Source organism: Ctenopharyngodon idella, chromosome 7 (assembly GCF_019924925.1).
Source record: "Ctenopharyngodon idella isolate HZGC_01 chromosome 7, HZGC01, whole genome shotgun sequence".
NCBI classification, from domain to species: Eukaryota; Metazoa; Chordata; class Actinopteri; order Cypriniformes; family Xenocyprididae; genus Ctenopharyngodon; species Ctenopharyngodon idella.
This window is the reverse complement of record NC_067226.1, coordinates 19,095,809-19,114,671: the sequence shown is the minus strand read 5'-3', so window position 1 is coordinate 19,114,671 and position 18,863 is coordinate 19,095,809. Positions and strand designations below refer to the sequence as shown.

At 37.1% G+C, this 18,863-nt stretch overlaps 1 protein-coding gene across 1 annotated transcript in view; it reads right to left on the bottom strand.

The window, feature by feature from the left end:
• Positions 1-12,814: 12,814 nt before the first annotated feature.
• lrrc4cb (leucine rich repeat containing 4C, genome duplicate b) overlaps positions 12,815-18,863 on the bottom strand; it is a 30,607-nt gene continuing 24,558 nt past the window's right edge. Inside the window, exon 2 of the mRNA XM_051900917.1 lies at positions 12,815-17,254. Coding sequence (XP_051756877.1) covers positions 15,309-17,204 — 1,896 coding nt within the window. The 5' untranslated portion in view covers positions 17,205-17,254 and the 3' untranslated portion in view covers positions 12,815-15,308. The remainder of the gene's footprint in view (positions 17,255-18,863) is intronic.

Here is an 18,863-nt window from a genome sequence, read left to right as displayed (position 1 = left end):
CAGTTTGCGGGCACATTTTTGACCCAGCTTCAAAAGGAGCTGTCAGGCTATTGCTGGCCGTCACCATGAGCGACTAGCTGTTACACTCCTCAGTGATAATATTTCATGAGCCAAGGATCATAAACAACTGTAAGCTTCTGTCAAGCAACCAAGGTAAACATAACTTTTCTCCATTCTGAATGGTTTAGAGTTGCCGTTAAAAGATATACAGTTTGACAGTTTTACATTAGAAGCATTATTCTGAAGCGTTATTGAATCTCTGTTTCATCCTTCAAAAGGTCTTTGAAAAATGAAATCTCTTTAGATTAATCATTTATAGAAAGGAGTGACATGATTGATAGGTCGAAATTAGTTTGCTAATAAGCTTTGCGACTCTTTGAGGCTTCTCCAAGGGTGTTTATTCTAAAAAGATAATTGATAAAAGATAAAGTAATTCGTTTGATACAGACAAATGCTCTTCCTCTTGGGCCTCTGCATTTATAAAAACTATGAATAGATGTCACTTTAATATTATTCTTTCATGAAGCCTTTTTTTTTTCTTTCTCTCTCACACACACATCTCTATCAAAAGAAATGAAAGCACCAATGACACCTCTTGACATGTCCCAGATATCTTTGCCTGACAGGCAGTGTGTGGCGCTGCAGGCGACTCACTCCCCAGTGTTGACAATACTGTCTAAAACTGCCGCTTCCATATGTCCATTGAGCCCACTGTGGAACGAGGCCTGAGTGTCTTGGCTCGCAATGTGGATGTTCACACATTAATGCCAAAAACCCTTGAGAGGTTTGTCGAGGGAGAGTGTGATGAGGGCAAAAGGTTCAAAAGAAGAAAATGGCCATATGTATTTAAAGGAACCATTTCAAGAGCTCTTTCGATGTGACCCGCTCGAGTGGCTGTCATGTTGAGACTGTTTTTGTGTTGTTGTTTTTTTTTGTGTGTGTTTATTTTTTGGACAGGCCACCAAGCCACTGGCAGATCTAGTTCTCTTCTACTGTGCAAGAAACTGCTGTGCTTTTTACATAAACTTGGACAACCTTTGAATCACATCAGCTACAATTCGGCTGATGTTATAAGATGTATGAAAGTATGTTACAGGACCGATGGGCAGCTGTACATACTACAAATCACCAATTACATATTTACCTTCAATTGATGGTATCCAGATGCTATTATTTTCAGTAGTAGTTATTTTGAAATTCATGCCATGCAGTAACTGTAAAACTCTTTTCTAACTAAAGCAGTAATGCGACAAATCTCTGTTGTTGCATCTAGCAGCATCTGACACTTTGCAGACATCTAATTATGTTCTATCACTCACTTATTACTGTTTAATCATCAAATGTCCAGTATTGAAGTGGATAGCAGCTTTGTCAATTGACTGCCGCCACTGACTGCTGTGCAGCAAATTGGACGAGTCATTTATAGACTCACTTTTCACTTGTCACGTTTACAATGACATGCAGAGTTTGTCTAAAAGATTTCTACTCAGTAAATCAAAGAGAGATAAAAAAAAAAAATACTGTAGACAGTGAATTATGTGTAAGGTAGCCAAAGATAAATATAACTTATTAATACTGGCCCTCACTCAAAAAATGATTTTTGCTGCTTGTTCAATCTACCTAAATGAAAAGAGGTAATGCAGCATAATATTTGAACATTTTGCCTGTGTGGAATTCAGTTAAATATGTAAAATAAATGCTTACTTTATCCTTTTGTGTTGAGACTACATGAATAATTTTTCTTGTCATTAAGTGAAAGTGCATTGTGTTTCCTGTTCCCAGCATGCTTTGCATGGGAATGGATGAGGTAAATGTTTGAAATAATTTTGAGCAACTTGTTAGTGTTTAAAATCGGTATTAAAAACGGTAATTGTGATTTGTCTTTTCTTCCTTATTGTGACTTATATACAAGTGAAACAGCTTCTCAAACAAGAAAGAGCGGGACTTGTTTTTGTCCATCAGGAATTGATTGGATTGTTGTTGTTTACTAATTTACTTGATCTCATGTGTGAGAGAGGTTGCTGGAGGGGATGGATTATTGGTCTGCCCTTGTATCTTTGAACAAGTCATCAGAGAAGAGATGTTGTTGCATTGATGTTAATGAGAATGAAGTTAAGGTTTCTGATTAAAGATTATGAATGCACATGAATTTGAAAAATAATGATGTGCATGGATAAATCATTTATAATAATCACAATATTCCATAAAAATTAAGGGTAAGTCAGGTCCCCTATGTAGATACTGTGTACTTATTATAGTAATTACAATAACTGGGTAATAACTGAAGAGTTCATTTTTCGTTTTTATTAATTCTCACAAACCATATTTTTTATTGTGCATTCCAAGTAATATCAAATCAAACTGCAGTTGGGTTGTTTTGATTAAGTAATAATAACTCCAAAAAATACAAATAACTTACAAAATTAAAGTTCATTGGAGGTATGTTTTTTTATATATTAAAAGGTTGTTTTTAGCAAAAGCAGATAACTCCACATTTCCTGTTTCAGAGTTAAACCAAACCAAGTAATTGCTTTGTAATTGCATTTAAAACACACACACACACACACACACACACACACACACACACACACACACACACACACACACACACACACACACACATAGACACACACAAACACAAACGCAAAAAGGACAACCAAGGGTTCAGTATGTAAGACGTGTATGGTGTACAAGGAGTTGCAGGAGTCGAAATTATAAATCCTCGATCACTTTTAGTCAACTTTGATGAAACTCCCCTCAGCTAGCGCATCTTTTTGAAGTGACTAGCAGCCTTGTCACCTGACTTGAATACTGCGCACTGATTCGCTAACGAACGTAACTGTTTTTGTACACAAACAACTCGTGATGCCTTGACAGTGGACAGTGGAAAATACCGGCTTTTCTGACAAAACGTATTTAGGGTTCAGAATATTTTTTTTAAAGTGGCATTTATCGGTTTTTGCAAATGAGCAGTTACCTTATATTAACCAGTTCGGTTACACTTTATTTTAAGGTGTCTTTGTTACAGTGTAATTATATATTTAAGTACAGAGTAATATTAATTAACAACATGTACTTACGATAGGGTTAGGGTAGGATAAGTGTTCGGTTGAGGGTTAGTAGCATGTAATTATGCATATTTTACTGTTATTACTATGGTAAGTGCATGTAACATATGTAACAAGGACACTAAAATAAAGTGTTACCACCAGTTCTTTCTTAGGTAATTACACTGTAAGTACACATAAGAGCATGTACTGTTAAAAAAAATGCAACCAAAATAAGAATGGTTAATTTCATGGTGACTTTAATGTCCTAGTTATGTTGGGTTTGAGAACTTTTCTGTTATGTTGGCATTTTGAGGATTACCATTACACTAAGTAAGGTGGATCTTGAGTAAGGTTAAGAGTGGCTAAGGGCTGAAGTGTATGATGATTTGCTCAGTGAGCAATTACTGTGCAAATGCTAGTACAATGATAAGTCTCTTTCTTGAAAAATGAAAGATTATTATTTGTTACTTTATCATTTCTTATTTTATTGGACTCTACTCAGTTCATTTACAGTAAGTTTCTTCTACACAAAGTAATTGAATTTACATGGGACTTTCTACATGTGTAACCACTGTCCACAACTGAATTCGGACAACTGAACATAGTTTTGCTATGCTCCTGTGAAAACAGAAGCAATTAAGCCCATGTGCAGGTGTACAAGTGCTCTCTACTAGTGCTATACTCGCTTGATAAAGCAGAACAATCACCCACTCAATGAGCTAGTGCCAAATAACTGGAAGGAAATCAAAGATTTATTCCAAAAAACAAATAACGTCTGTCTGCACTGCACAGTGCATATTTTGGAGTATAACTATAATTTTTGTCTGCAGCTCTAAAGCAAAATATATTGGTTGAGCTGACTGAATTTATGCTACTTGGGGAATCCTAAAACTTAATTGCAAAGCAATATTTTTATGCAGATTAAAGAAAACAGACTTTTCTCCTTCCAAATGAGCATATCGACAATATATTGAGACAGCTGTTGTTTCTCATAGGGTGCAAGTAACCTTGATTTATATTTCATTTAACAAAAGAGTGTTGGTCAAGGCTGTTGATTTGAATATCATAGTGATAGCCATGCACTGTGAGAGTAAGCACATTTCTATAAAAGGCTGAAGCCAACAACCGACTGCCTGAGGCTTGAGAATCGTTTCACTCTGTAAAATGGGTTTTTCTCAGATCTCAGAGGGCATTTGTATGTTCTCTTTTTGTAACATGTAGCTTCAGGTGAGTTGAACTGTGAACCTGAGTGTAGATATTAATAATCTTTCAACATGGAATCCAAAAAAAAAAAAAAAAAAATATCAGCCAACAAATATGAAAACAAGATTTGCCAAAAGATGAGGAAATGCAAAGGGTAATGCAGCTTAGATGTCAACGGTAACAAACATTATTGGTTCTTTCATGTCATGAGACAGGTGAATGAGATATGACAGCTACTGTGGAGAGGTGAATTTTTTTCATTTCCATTTATGCTGTGATTCATTATGGTTCACAACATAAATGTAAATGGCAGTAGCAGGTGCCAGAATCTCAGCAGTGTAAAAATACTGTTTGCACAGAGATTAATGACATGCAGTTTGTAATATCAGCCTCGCTCTGTACTTCACGAACAAGCATGGGTAACAAATGCTCTGAGCACAAACCTCCATTACTCATTCCAGTATCACATGTCCATCTCTTCCACAGTGAGAGATGTCACAGTGACAGTGCCACCATTGTCTGTGTCAGACACCTTTCTTTGAACTGTAGAATTTTAGTGCTGAGGTTGATCTGTCCCACTCCTCTCTTGTTCAAATTAGATTTCTTCCCCCTCTTTGTTCCTATTTAAGCTACAGGGGTTGATGTCAGATCTCAGGCCTGCTGTTGAAATAAATTCCTTGTCAGCGGAGCTTTTACACCCTGCCATTTGCAAGGATTTACGATGGAAGCTGTTTTGTTGCATGATACATACATTTCTGTTCTGTATCAGGGCACTTAGTGCTTAAGGAGCTCTACAATTCTGGCCTCTTACATATTTTTTTTTGTAGCACATGTGTTTAGCTCCTCATTTGGAAATGTCACATAGAGACTGGGTTTTTCACAGAATAGTAGAATAGAACTGAATAGAATTAAACAATATCACATAAGCAAGAGTGCTGTTTTTATTCTGGAAAACTGCATATGCTCTTGATTTAGCCATGCTGATATATTCAGTACAGCAGCACTAATGCGAGTGTAGTCTCAGCCTCAGACGTCACGCCCACGGACCGTTGGCTGCACGTCTGATGCATATGGCTCACTTATCTGGAAACACTTCAGGAGTTTCGAAGTCGTTATCTGGTTGGTTGAATTCTACAGGATATCCGGGAGACGTGTGTCGCATTCTTTAACGGTCCGCCTGGAAACAAATGGCGTGACGCCAAAACCCCTCGTAGAAGAAGAACGCCGTCTTGTTCAGAACTGTGACAATGAGTAAGACTGTCCTCCTCCAAAAAACGACCCGTCTTTACCAATCAAAATGCGGGTTCATTTAAATGCAATGTGGGGACTTTTTACACGGTCCCTTACCCGCCATTTGTCCTATTTTCATTTAGCAAAACTCTTTTTTTTTTTTTTTTAACGACTACACCTACCCCAACCCTAAACCTACCCTTAGTGATTTATAGTGCATATATACTTTTTGAGCACATTCGTCCCCTGGGATTGCATATTGCATATTGTTGTATGTTGCAATGCTCTACCAATTGAGCTACGCAAAACCCGAAATGTGACGCAGATAAAAGGGTACAATGGTTTAAAATGAAAGTGTCCTGTTGTCGATAGGGGCACAACTTCAGTAAACGCTCCTATGAGTCGTATTTCAGGGAAGTGACAAACTACCTATATGAGCGTATTGGTTGGAGGACATGTTGCAACGAATGCTTACCAGGATCAACTTAACGCTGGATTTTCAAAAGTATGTGAAGTTTGCAGCTCCATTGTTGCAGTAAACTTGCACAACGTTCTTGAATGAATAATTTGGTAGATGCATGCAGGTCTGTTATTGTAGAGACATCGACATTACATTTTCACGTCCCTAAAGCTAAAGCGGAACAAAACGAACTGTGATTGGTTGTGTTACATGTCAGTCAAACGTCCTCTTGGGTGGTCCTTGGCCAATGAAAGCTGCGATAGAGTCTTATGCCATCAGTCTGAAGGTCTGGCTATGCGAGACTATTGCTAGTGTGACATTGTTTTTATATAAACTAGTAGTAATAATAATAATAATAAAAAAAACGGTTCCAAAAAAATTGATTCTTTATGATTGAACTTAAATCAAACCACACACTTGCAAAATAATTTGCTCTGTTTATGAGTTATTAGATATTATTATTATTATATGTAAATATTAATATGATAATAGATACATGATAATATCAATTTAGTTGCAGTCTAAATATTACTTTTGATCTGCATTCATTTATAGCTATATAAATGTGCAGATATACTGAAAATATATAGTGATTGTAGCATTACAGTCCATCTGAAACAGATCAGCATGCAAGACATAAAGTAATAGAGTCTTTTATATAGCATTTGTGTTGTTGCAGCATTGGCACATTTTTTCCTGCATACTTCTTTTTTCATGTTAGCATTATTCATTTATAGAAGTAAAGTGCCAAGACTGTGCACTTAACTAAATATCTGTTCCACATAAATGTTGGTTTATAATAAATACTTCATTATTTCAGAAAAAAAAAAACCCTGAACTAAAGCATGTAGTACACACTTTTATTAAATAAAGAAGTTTTCCTACAGCCACCCCAGTCTTCACATGTTCTCATAAGTTCACAGTGTGATGTTCCCAACAAAGAGGATGAGGCAATCAGAGGCAGAAATGGAAGCTTAAATTATATTATATTCATACCTGACATTTACAAATGAATGCAATGGAGAAGTTCCTCTGTAATCTGGAGTGCACAGCAGGTGTTTCTATCTACACAGATGGCAAACACCCACTGTTGTCTCCGTAGTAAGTCTGGAACAAAATCACTCACAAAGAATGCCAATTCCGGAGGCAACACATCATCAAGAATGCTTAAAGACAGCACTATATGTGCCAGATAGTCAAAAGTGTCCCAGCAGTGCTAGCACTCTTTGTGTAGCCACATGTTAGTCCCCCCAACTCTCTGTCTTAAAACATCAACCCAAATATAGCACAAAGCTATACTCGTTATTCCATTTCTTCAAAGTCCCAAATACACGCTGAACTGTGGCTGTATGCTGATGTTTCCCATCTGTGACCAAGAAAAAGTGATTGCGCTTAGACACAATTAGAGGAGTGAAACAATGAATTAAGCAAGGACACAGATCTATGCAGAATACAAAACAGGTAAACAGAGAGAAACATATCAGTCAGTATTGCATTGGTCTGAGAAGGGATTCATGAATAAGAAAACAAAGACTTTTTCAGTATTACTGAAGAACAAAGCCACTTTTAAATAACAAATATTACACATTCTGAATAAAATTACATTAAAAGGAACCATGTAAGAAGATACCAATACAGATTTTTCACAGCTTTTATAAAGAACCACAAATTATGGTAATGACTGGTTGATGTGCTGTTTTCAAAAGTAGAGTTATCCATTTTTTGAAGATGGTTTTATCTTCTTCAAACCAAAGCACTTAACCCTTAGGATTCTAAGACTGTCAATGGCTCTGCAAGATGACTAAGCTATGAAAACTGTGATTGTTGTCCATTTACTGTAGCTTTTATACCAAAATTTGAACCATCGGCTAAAGATGCATAATATCAATGAAAGGACTATAATTTTATGTACTGTAGGAGTGGCATCAGTGTGTAATTCAGTTTGGATCAAAGAGGGTAAACATCAAGCAAATCTCCGCTTAAGTTCTTGGTGGTGCAATAGTTTGCGTACATCTTCAGAATGTAACGCCATCAAATTGAATGAAATGCTCTCATCTTACTTTTCAAACCACTGTATGAGAAATGCTAATTGCTTTGAACGCCCCCTTGGAGTAATGGGACTTGTAATTACGGTTTAGCAGCAGACAGACTCTTCGTGCTAGCTGTTAATTACTCTTTGCTAAAGATGAAGAGACTGAAGATAAGCATTATAATCACAGCCGCTGTTTGAAGAAGGATGTTGTGACTTCAGAGAGCAGGGAACATCAGTTGCCCAAAATGTCTGCCCCCCGGGTCACAGAGCAATCTCTGTGGATGTTCCAGGGTGACCCTGGCCTCAAAAACCCATACGCTCAACTAGAAGCTGCTCAGCATGGGACATATACAAATTTGTCACATCAAATAATGCACAAATTGCCATGTCAGTTTCTTAATCGGTAACACTTTACAATACTGTTCCATCATTAATGAATAACTACACAGGAACAAATGAGTAACTCAATATTAACATTCTAGTAACTAACAAGAAACTCTGATTAACAATTTCTTCTGATGGATTTGGTAAGACTTGAGTTATTACTAGTGAGTTACCATGATCTTCACTTTAGAATCTGATCCAAATAATTTGTAGTTCCTTTAGAAGGATGTAGTAACACGAGACATTACTATCCAAAACCTTACAAAAACCTCAAAAGCTTACAATGACTTCAGTCATTACTAGGGAGTTATCACGCCTTTCACTTTAGTCAAATAATTAGTAATTTCTTCTGAAGGATTTCGTAATATTTGAGTCATTACTAGTGGGTTACCATGATTTTCATTTTAGAATTAATTATACATTATGCATTATTCACATTAATTATGAACCTGTATATAGTAGTTCTTAGTAGTCGTCTGGGAGGTATAAAAAATAATGAACTAATAGTGAACTACCTCCTTCAACTCAGCACCATTAACTAATTTGTTAATCAGAGTTTCTTGTTAGTTTAGAATGTTAATATTGCGTTCCTCATTTATTCCTGTGTAGTTATTCATTAATGATGGAACAGTATTCTAAAGTGTTTTCCCATTAATAAAAGAGGTGGAAAACAGACCTTGGAATTTATGCAGCTTTAACGCTGTGAGTTGGGTTGGTTCTCTGGCATTGAGACAGCTTTTCCTCATGAAATAATAATGTCAAATGAATAAAAACAAAACAGTCAGAAAGTTGCCTACAGCAAACATCAGCATGGAGTTCTGTGGTATTTCAGCCAGTAAATCAATTTATTTACCCATTCTGTGGTTCTCTGGAATGCTTGATTCTGATTGGTCAATCGTTGCATTCTGTAGTCTGATATTTTCTAATATTCATCTTCAATGCTGTATATCAGACAACACTTCGGGTAACCGAAACCGGATCTACTTTCACTCCTCACACTTCACACTATATGGACTTGCTCTCTCCCTCTTAATTTAACTTCCATCTTGCGACTCAATTAGACTGTAGAGAAAATGGCCACAGAGGACTTCAGTATTAATATTATTGTTGCTGTGTTAGTAATGTTGCTTTGGATTATTTTTTTTGTAGAGGAAGCTTAAAGATAATTTACAGGTAAAATTGTGAAATAATTTCAGCTCAAATCAATATTTAAAGTCACCATGAAATCAAAATTCAAATTGTTATTTTTTAAGGAATATTGCAGCATTTATTATAAATGATTTATCCGGACCATGCACTTCTCTTCTCTTCTCTTCTCTTCTCTTCTCTTCTCTTCTCTTCTCTTCTCTTCTCTTCTCTTCTCTTCTCTTCTCTTTTGGCGTGAGGGCGGGACAACCTGCCACTCACATGAGATCACAGCAATGGCAAACCACAACAATCCAATGAACCAGTCAATTCCCGATGGACAAAATCCCGCCCTACATTTTTTCTTGTTTGAGAAGCTTTTTCACTCGGATATACGTCACAATAGGGAGTAAAAAAACTATTGCAAGTTCTGTTTCATGCTGATTTTAAGTTAAGATATTTAATTATCTTTTTGTTTGTTCATTTGGTGAGTCCTGAATGATCACTTTCTCAGGGATTTGCAGTAATGAATGTACTGACTGTATTATCTGTAATGACTGTATTATCATAATTCACAAGAAAACATTATTTTTATTTTTACATGTGTAATTTGTTCAGATTCTTCTATTCGTATTTTCTCCTCCAGCAGCCTTAGAATATGAGATGAAGATGAATTGATATGATGCCTAAATGTTTCTGCAGAGGGAGAAGTAAGTGGACTTCCTGGCAGAGGCAAAGCTTTCCGTATTTCATCGCCTCATCGCTGCCAATACACCAGAATAGATCATAACGGCAGATAACTACATCAGCGATATTTAAAAGATAAAGATGCCAAAGTCTGCAGTTTCTTTGTAGAGGAACCAGTCATCGCTCAAGTGGTATGTTGTTGTAACTGATCCCTTCCATATCACAGTAATTGCAGTGATGGGAGATACTGCTACCTGTAAATGTGACGAGGGCTGCTGACAGCTTGTGTGAATCATTGAAGAGATTAATTATTACAGGCGGCGCTGTGGGTTGGGACAGGCAGACACACAGACTGCACCTGTATTCTATTCCAACGCGCACCCGTCCTCTTCCTGTGAGGCTAATGGCGTTGTCCTGGCAAAATTAATTAACTGATGTACTTCCGTCTGTCAGGAGGCCCTGCACAATTAATCACGTGGGGAACGAGACAATGCAGGGCACCTATAAATTCAATTCACAAGTTTGTAGCTCTGTGAAGACCTCAGTCTAAGCCCTATGGATTAGATGTCAAGTGGCTCATAACTCAACAGAAGGTGCTGTAAAATCAAGTCTATCTTTAAACCAAAATATGCCTTTGGATGTCTAGGGGTCACCCGTCTCTCAATTTGATGTCAGTGCTATAAAATGTTCGGTGTGAACCTGAGGCTGCCTCATTTAAATGAATTAACGCATGAAGACAGCCTCTTCTTGCTATGGAAAATGAAGCCTCAATGGGTTTACACAGGTGGTACAAAAAGTCCTAGCTTGCTTTCAGAATCATCCTATATGTGCGGTAATAATAACCTAAATATTTTGCACATATGTTATCCTAACTGTGGTAGTATCCTAAAGTGGACTCCCAACTGCCTTCATCATGTTGAAGGTTCAACAGAACACACATCTTTACCATAGGACATATGCTAAGGTTTCATTATCAACATCTTTGACATTCCACCCACATACTGTAATACTACTATAGTTTCTGACCTGTGTGTCTATAATTTTTTAGGATGAAATCCCATTTATAGAGTAATAATAGGTGACCAGATGTCAGCTATAGTGAACTTATTGTGGAGGACTTCTAAATAATATATAAATAGTTTTTGGATTCACATAGGAAATGACAAACGTGTGGCTTTCTCCAAAGTCCTGTTAAGGCAAGTCAGTTCACTTATTCAGCCATATTCTTAACGCCCACAGGCAGCTATTTTCAGCCCACAGGCAGCTATTTTCTATTTTCTCTTATTTACTTGAATTGTGAAAGAGAGAAATCTGTTGCAGTTTGTTGAAATTACATATTTCAAATCTGACAACAACATAAAATGTGCTTATGATTTCATTCATATACTGTATGTACTGGACAAGTGGACTGTCTCTTTAGCATGTGCTTTCTCAAACAGACAGGGTCATCATATGCTTGAATTATGTTACTAGTTTAAAAGTTATTATGTGATTTGACACCTATTTATTACAACATCAATGATCAATGAATATTAAAGGGGTTAGTTCACCCAAAAATGAAAATTCTGTCATTTATTACTCACCCTTGTGTAGTTCCACATCCATAAGACCTTCGTTCATCTTCGGAACACAAATTAAGATCTTTTTGATGAAATCCAAGAGGTTTCTGTCCCTCCATAGATATCCAACGTGACTACCACTTTCAAGGTCCAGAAAGGTAGTAAAGACATCATTAAAGTACTCCATGTGACTCCAGTGTTTTAACCTCAATTTTATGAAGCGACGCAAGTGCTTTGTTTGCGCAAACAAACATAATTTACCACTTTATTTACAAAAATACTGATCTGCAAAGAGAGCTTCATGACACATGTGTTGTGTTCAGACTAGCGTGTCAACTCAACGCACATGCTCTAGTTCACGAGAGCATCACAATGCGTGAGCTTTGTGTTCATGCGAGAGCCGACATTGTTGCGTGAACATGCTTCAGATAATATTATTTTGTAAATAAAGTGGTAAAAAAAGCACTCATGTCACTTTATAAAATCGAGTTTAAGCCACTGGAGTCACATGGAGTACTTTAATGATGTCTTTCCTACCTTTATGGACCTTGAAAGTGGTAATTGCGTTGGATCCCTATGGAGGGACAGAAACCTCTCCGACTTAAACAAAAAGATCTTAATTTGTGTTCTGAAGATGAACGAAGGTCTTACGGATGTGAAACGACACAAGAGTGAGAAATAAATGACAGAATTTTCATTTTTGGGTGAGCTAACCCTTTAACTTCTTAATACTACTTAATACTAGTGTAATATGAACAAAATATTGAACTTAACATTTAGTTTAAGCTTATGCACACTACCAATCAAGGCTTGGGCCACAAGTCAGAAATATTTCCATTTATCTAACATACTATTCCACCTCAGAAACATCTTATTATTAAAATGCAAATCAAAGCTTAGACAAGGTTAAAATTGACCCCTGAGACCAAATGGCATTGTATAGTATGACTGTTCTGTGATTTCCAGGAATTATTTTTTTCTTTTTGTAATAGACAGAGAAATAAAGAAATACAGGAATTATAGGTTTTGTAGAAATGAGCATAAACAACCAAAGCAAATAATTTAAAATAGATAGTCCCCACACTTTAGAAAAAAACATTTTATTTACATTTACAGCATGTACCGTATGAACTACAATCTCTGGTATTTTATATTTTTTCATGGTTAACGCTTAGTTAGCTGTATCCCCATAGCATTATGAATTGATCAGCAAATATGTAGTTTGACAGAAATATTATTGGTTATTTTCAATAACAGTTCTTGTAGAAATATGTCAATAAAGAGACATTCTCTTGCCAAAAAAATCACTTCAGTTCAGCATAGAAATCTAAAATGAGTTACCAATAACAAACAAATCACAAGAAGAAAACAAAAGAGAATCCGCTTAGTCCAACACCACAGATTTTCTATGTAGGCCATGTAGGTTTCAATGATCTAGTCATTGTAGCTTCTGTAACTGATGCAGTGCTCAAGAACACTGAAGCAGATAGGAGCAAGCTAGCATTCATGTACAGACCCTCTGAAAACAGAGACATTTTCTTCTTTTTTTCAACAGCACAGTGCTGTTTTTTTCTAGTGTCCCAATTTATCCCACCTATTATGTACAATAAAAATGGTAGGAACATTTTTTAATTGGTTACAAAAAATAATTGATTAAAAAAACACATATGCTGGGAAGCAACAGTTTATCCTTTATGAAATGCTTGGTTACAATTCATCTTCCATTTATTAATGGCAATGAGGGTGAAATTAAAAGACTGGGGCCACCAAAAAATAAACATGTAGAGTTATATATAAAAGGAATCATGTACGATGAAATCTGTTTTCTTGAAATTTGTCACATTCAGTAGATGACTCTGTTAATTCAATGCTAAAATGTAAGAGTACAACTTTACATACAAAATGCTGAGTGATAAATTCCTTGCTGGCAAACACATGTGATGAATTAGAGGTATATTCTTCATGTACCTTTCTGATGCCTTTGAAATATGAACCTATTAGGTTTACTTCAGCGGTTGACTGGTGAGACCAGTATCACATCTTCTTATCATGCCGTCCAAAATGATTAAAAGGGGGGAGAGAGACATCACACATAAGCTTTTAACAATGTTTTGAGAAAGCAATACACAAGCTGGTGAAAAACAGTTTCATGGTAGAGCATACAAAGAAACAACTCTTTGCACATATGGACTTACAGACACATTCACACACTCATTATTATCATCATCATCATCATGTTAGGCGAGGTATGCAGTTGCCAGTCGAATAAACCATTCCAGAAAAAACTATTAATTTAAAATAGAATGAACATGAAATTCTATACACAATGGTAAAATAATAATTGATGGTACAGTATATGGCAGATACAACTCACAAACATACAAAAGCACACAGTCACAGTAAAAAACCTATGCTTAAAAAAATCACTTTTATAGAAAATAATGCAGTTCTGAAATAAACAATACATGTTTTATGCACTGGGTGCACTCTGATTTTGTCCAGTGTGTTTTTCACAAGGTTATTGGTTTCCATAGAAACATAGTGGCTACTTTTTATTTCGTCATTTATTTCCTTGTAGCCATTTTTGTCTGAAACCTACATAATCTTAGAATCATATTCCCTTGTCCTCAGCTACTCAGGGTTGTTTCCATGATCATACTATTATATCCCACACACATGTGGAATTGGGGCTATAATTTGACTACCCTGATGTTTAATAATGTATAGAAATTCATATTTATATTTATAGGTTTGTGGCATTTACAGTTATAAATATATTTACAGATTTAGGAGGGGGAAAAACTAAATGCTGAATTTCCAATGCCACGTTTTAGATAATAACATGACTTAAGAACTGTAATTCAAGGCAATTATGCAAACCTAATTTCTGAATTGAAGTAAATTGATGTTTGTTCAGAACGGTGGCTTCTATAAATACTAGAAATGTTTCCTTTGACACTAGCTGCATTCGCAGAATAATCCAGGCCCTGATAATGAAAGCTTTCCCTTTTTTCTTTAATAACAGGATTTTTTCATGGGGAAATGTAACCATTTATACACCTCTCTAGAGTCGCTGCATCCATCAGGCCCACCATTCATACCTAAGTGCTCCATGCGATTTAAAGTCTGCTGTTTTCAGTAGCCAGTTTTTTCTTTGTTTTTTACTGTCTCAAAAAACGAAAACACACTGGAGCAATGGGATGTAAAATGCCACAACTAAAAAAACAAAAACAACAACGGTCGTCTCATTTCTCTCATAAGTGCAGGAGTTGACCTTAATTCAACCAGCACACAAAAGTAAACCATTCGTTCTCTCAGTTTACAAAATATAGAAATGAAAAGAAGAAGAAAAAAAGAAGACATTAACTTTTTTTGTCTTATGATTTGATGATTCAGTCACTTCACATATCTTTAAATAAATAAGATTTGTAAAGACACTTGTTAAAATAATGATACATACACCCTGGCTCTCATTGACATTGCTGAACGCCTAAATGCGCACTGTAATCTTCATGACGACAGCGTGTCCGCAACCAAAATTTAAACAGCATTAGTAGAATTCAGTTCGTCCAACATGGTCAAATTTGCGTCTCCTGTACGTTATCCTTTGAGCTGGCTTGGATTAGTAAAGGTTCATGCACTGAACTATGCAGCGAGCTGAGAGTGGACACATGGTTATAAGTAGTTTTGTAGGAGTTATAATGGTTGTAATGATTATGCTCCAGGGGCGGAAGAGTCAGGTGACTCTCCATGGCCGGAACCCTCGCCAGCTCCTCGTGGACGTTGATGATCTCAATGGTGCGGCTCGGCCCATCATGATCCTGCTGGTGGTGCTGCTTGCGCATCTTGTAGAATATTATAAGCATGACGGCAGCCATGAGCGTGATGGCCACAAAACAGCCGATAATAATCTTGGTGGTTTTCATCACCTCCTCCAAACCATTGAGAGCGCCATCAATGTCTATGTCAGTCACAGGAATAGTGTACGCTCTCTCAGTGGCAATGGGTGTTCCCCTTGTGGTTGAGGATGATGCCCAGCCGAAAGAAGGCTGCACCGGTGTCCTACTCTCCCCATCGATAGGAGTTTCAATCGTCTCTACAGTGACCGTAGTGAAGTAACTAAAGCCACTGTTGTCAACAGATGTCACATTGAGGACAGCAGAGGCTGAAATGTTGCCTAGCATGTTGCTTACGATGCAAGTGTAGGTTCCTGTGTCCTGGATGGTGACATTGGTGAAATTTAGCGTTCCGTCGTTTTGGACGGAAATGCGCATTTTTAGCGCCCCATGTGTTATGATGGAGCCATTTGGTGTTAGCCAGCTGACCGAGGTCACTGAATTTGTCCGACATTTGAGTTCTGCTGCCATTCCTTCAGTCAAATTGAGGTCGACAGGTGGTTCGACAATAATGGGGGCGTAGCACTGAAAGTAGCTCTGGTCCAGCTCACCTATGTAGCGCCCCTTGAGGCTGGGAGGGGAATTACAGCGTGCGCAGCAGCTGGTGTTCGTTGGTACGGTCTCTCTCAGCCACCAGCTCAGCCAAAGAATATCACAATTACAGTTCCAGGGATTGTGATGCAAATGCACTCGCTGCAGGTGGTGCAAAGGTGTGAAGAGATCATGGGGCAAAAAGGTAAGGTTGTTGTGAGCCAGGTTGAGCTCTCGCAAAGAGTGCAGGTCATCGAAGGAGTTCCGCTCTATGGTTTGGACTTGGGCGTGCATCATCCACAGCTTCTGAAGATGGACAAGACCCTTAAAAGAACTGGGTTGGATGACGGTGAGCTGGTTCCCGGACATCTCCAGCTCATCCAGGCGAATCAAGGGCTGAATGTTGGGGACCTCTTTGAGGTTACACATGCCCAGATTCAGGTAGCGAAGGTTACTCAAGCCCTGAAATGCTCCACTTGAGATGTAGGAGAGACGCTTCAGCTCTCCCAAGTCCAACCGCCGCAGGGAGGGCAAGCGACTGAAGGCATCAGACGGTATGCTCTCAATTGGGTTATTCCTAAGCCACAGCTCTTTCAGTTTTGATAGATACTCAAAGGCGCCATTTGGGATGGTCGTGAGGCGATTGTCAAAAAGCTCTAGAGTGTTAAGGCTGGTTAAGCCGTTAAAGGCGCCAATCTCAATGTTGCGGATGTGGTTTCTGCTAAGCTGAAGAATCTCAAGGTGTCGTAGATGCTTGAAACTGTCTACTTTGATGACCTGGATTTGATTGTCCTGAAGGTTAAGATACCGTGTATTGGTGGAGATGCCATCAGGGACATCCTTTAGCCCTCTGCGTGTGCAGATGACCTTACTAAATTGATTACTGCAGGAACACACAGAGGGACAGGTCTGGGCTCGCACCAGTCCGGCAACAACAAGCAACTGCAGGGCTAAAAGCAGGAGAAACAAGGGGTCAAACCAAGCCCCTTTCCATCTAGGACCTCTCAACATCTGGCGCTGATGGTAAGAGGTCATCTTGTTCAACATTCATAATTTAATGCCCGCTGATATTCTCTCCCCAAACATTTATAGGCAGTCTGAAAAAGAGAAAGAGGAAAATAAATCTGTTAGCAAAATGTGTCATGTTGAAATGTCAGCGAAGCATGATGGCAGTCAAACAGAACATCAAATTCTGCTGATGTTTGGCAATTTATCATAACAATAAGAACATTGTTCTGTCAAATGGCGCTGCGTATACATTTCAGATATTCTGATGATGTCGAACAAAAAAAATATTGCTGTTTTGGCAATGTACATGCAAAATATGGCTGATAAATTGAGCGTCATTACTGTCACAATTGTTTAATGAGTCTGCACACACAAAGATTTCAAAGAATAAGTGACGGAAAGATGTCATTTTCTTTTTTTGTTTTTGCACTGTATCACTGTATCTGTCAAGTATTTCCCTTTGACCTAATCTAAGTTTCTGTCCCCACTTTCTTGACCTAATCGGGAGTTCCATCAATACAGGAAAAAAAATGTGTATGTATGTATGTATGTGTGTGTGTGTGTGTGTGTGTGTGTGTATATATATATATATATATATATATATACACACACACACACACACATAATTTCACAGTTACTCTCCAAATTAAACAAAACACAGTATGTTTTAAATACTTGTTTAATGGCATCTTTTTATGAAAGAAGGCCAGTATCACTGATACTAATACTGGTACTGATGTCTCTATGAAATAGAGCTGAAAAATGTTTTTAAAAACATTAATTATAGACATTCAACATTACAGTATAACTAAAAGCTAACAACATTTATTAGGTTTTAAAAAAATAACTTTTGATTTAAGTGAACTTAAAACAATCTTCCCATAAACCCATTATAATAAATGTCATATTTACCTGTATATGACATTCGACATTCAAAGACCGCGTTCTCGTTTGTCTTGTGGCGCATGAATGGTTTAAAAGCTTTCGCGTGAATAAGAGCGTGATCATATAATGTAACGCTAGACAAATCATGACCGGAAAAATGGATGCCGCATTAATTGTGTTAAAAAATCTTTAACGCATTAAACTGAAAAAATTAATCGCCTGCGTTAACGCGCTAATTTTGACAGCACTAATATATATATATATATATATATATATATAATATTGTGCATTTGTTTTACTATAATATTATTACGTACCTTGAGTGTAAAAAAAAAAAAAAAACTCCTGAATCTTTTATGCTATGCCATAAAATAAGGTATATTAAAATCCTGTTACAGCAAACTGTCAGAGGGATGGATTAAGCTGCAGACAGGTCCATCATATCTAGGAGATAAGGATGTGTGTTTGGCTTGTATATTCAGCACTATATGCTTTCACATACTATGAAGATACATAGAAACCGAATTGTCAAAGCCCACAAGAAATGTGCCAGTGCTACAGCACAACCTAAATTTAAAATTCCTTCACCCCACAAGTCTCTGCTCTCATTATCTGCTCAAGTGTTCTTATGAAAAATAAGATGTCTTATTACCTATGCTGTTTGCAAATAGCTTACTATAATCAGTATTCTCATTAATAATGAGAGGGAAATAAAAGGAGTTAGAAATTAGGACGACACAAGTCTCTTACAAACTCACTTTGACAAGCAAAATTTAATTTCAGTGTATTATGAAACTGAAAGTAAGGCAATCA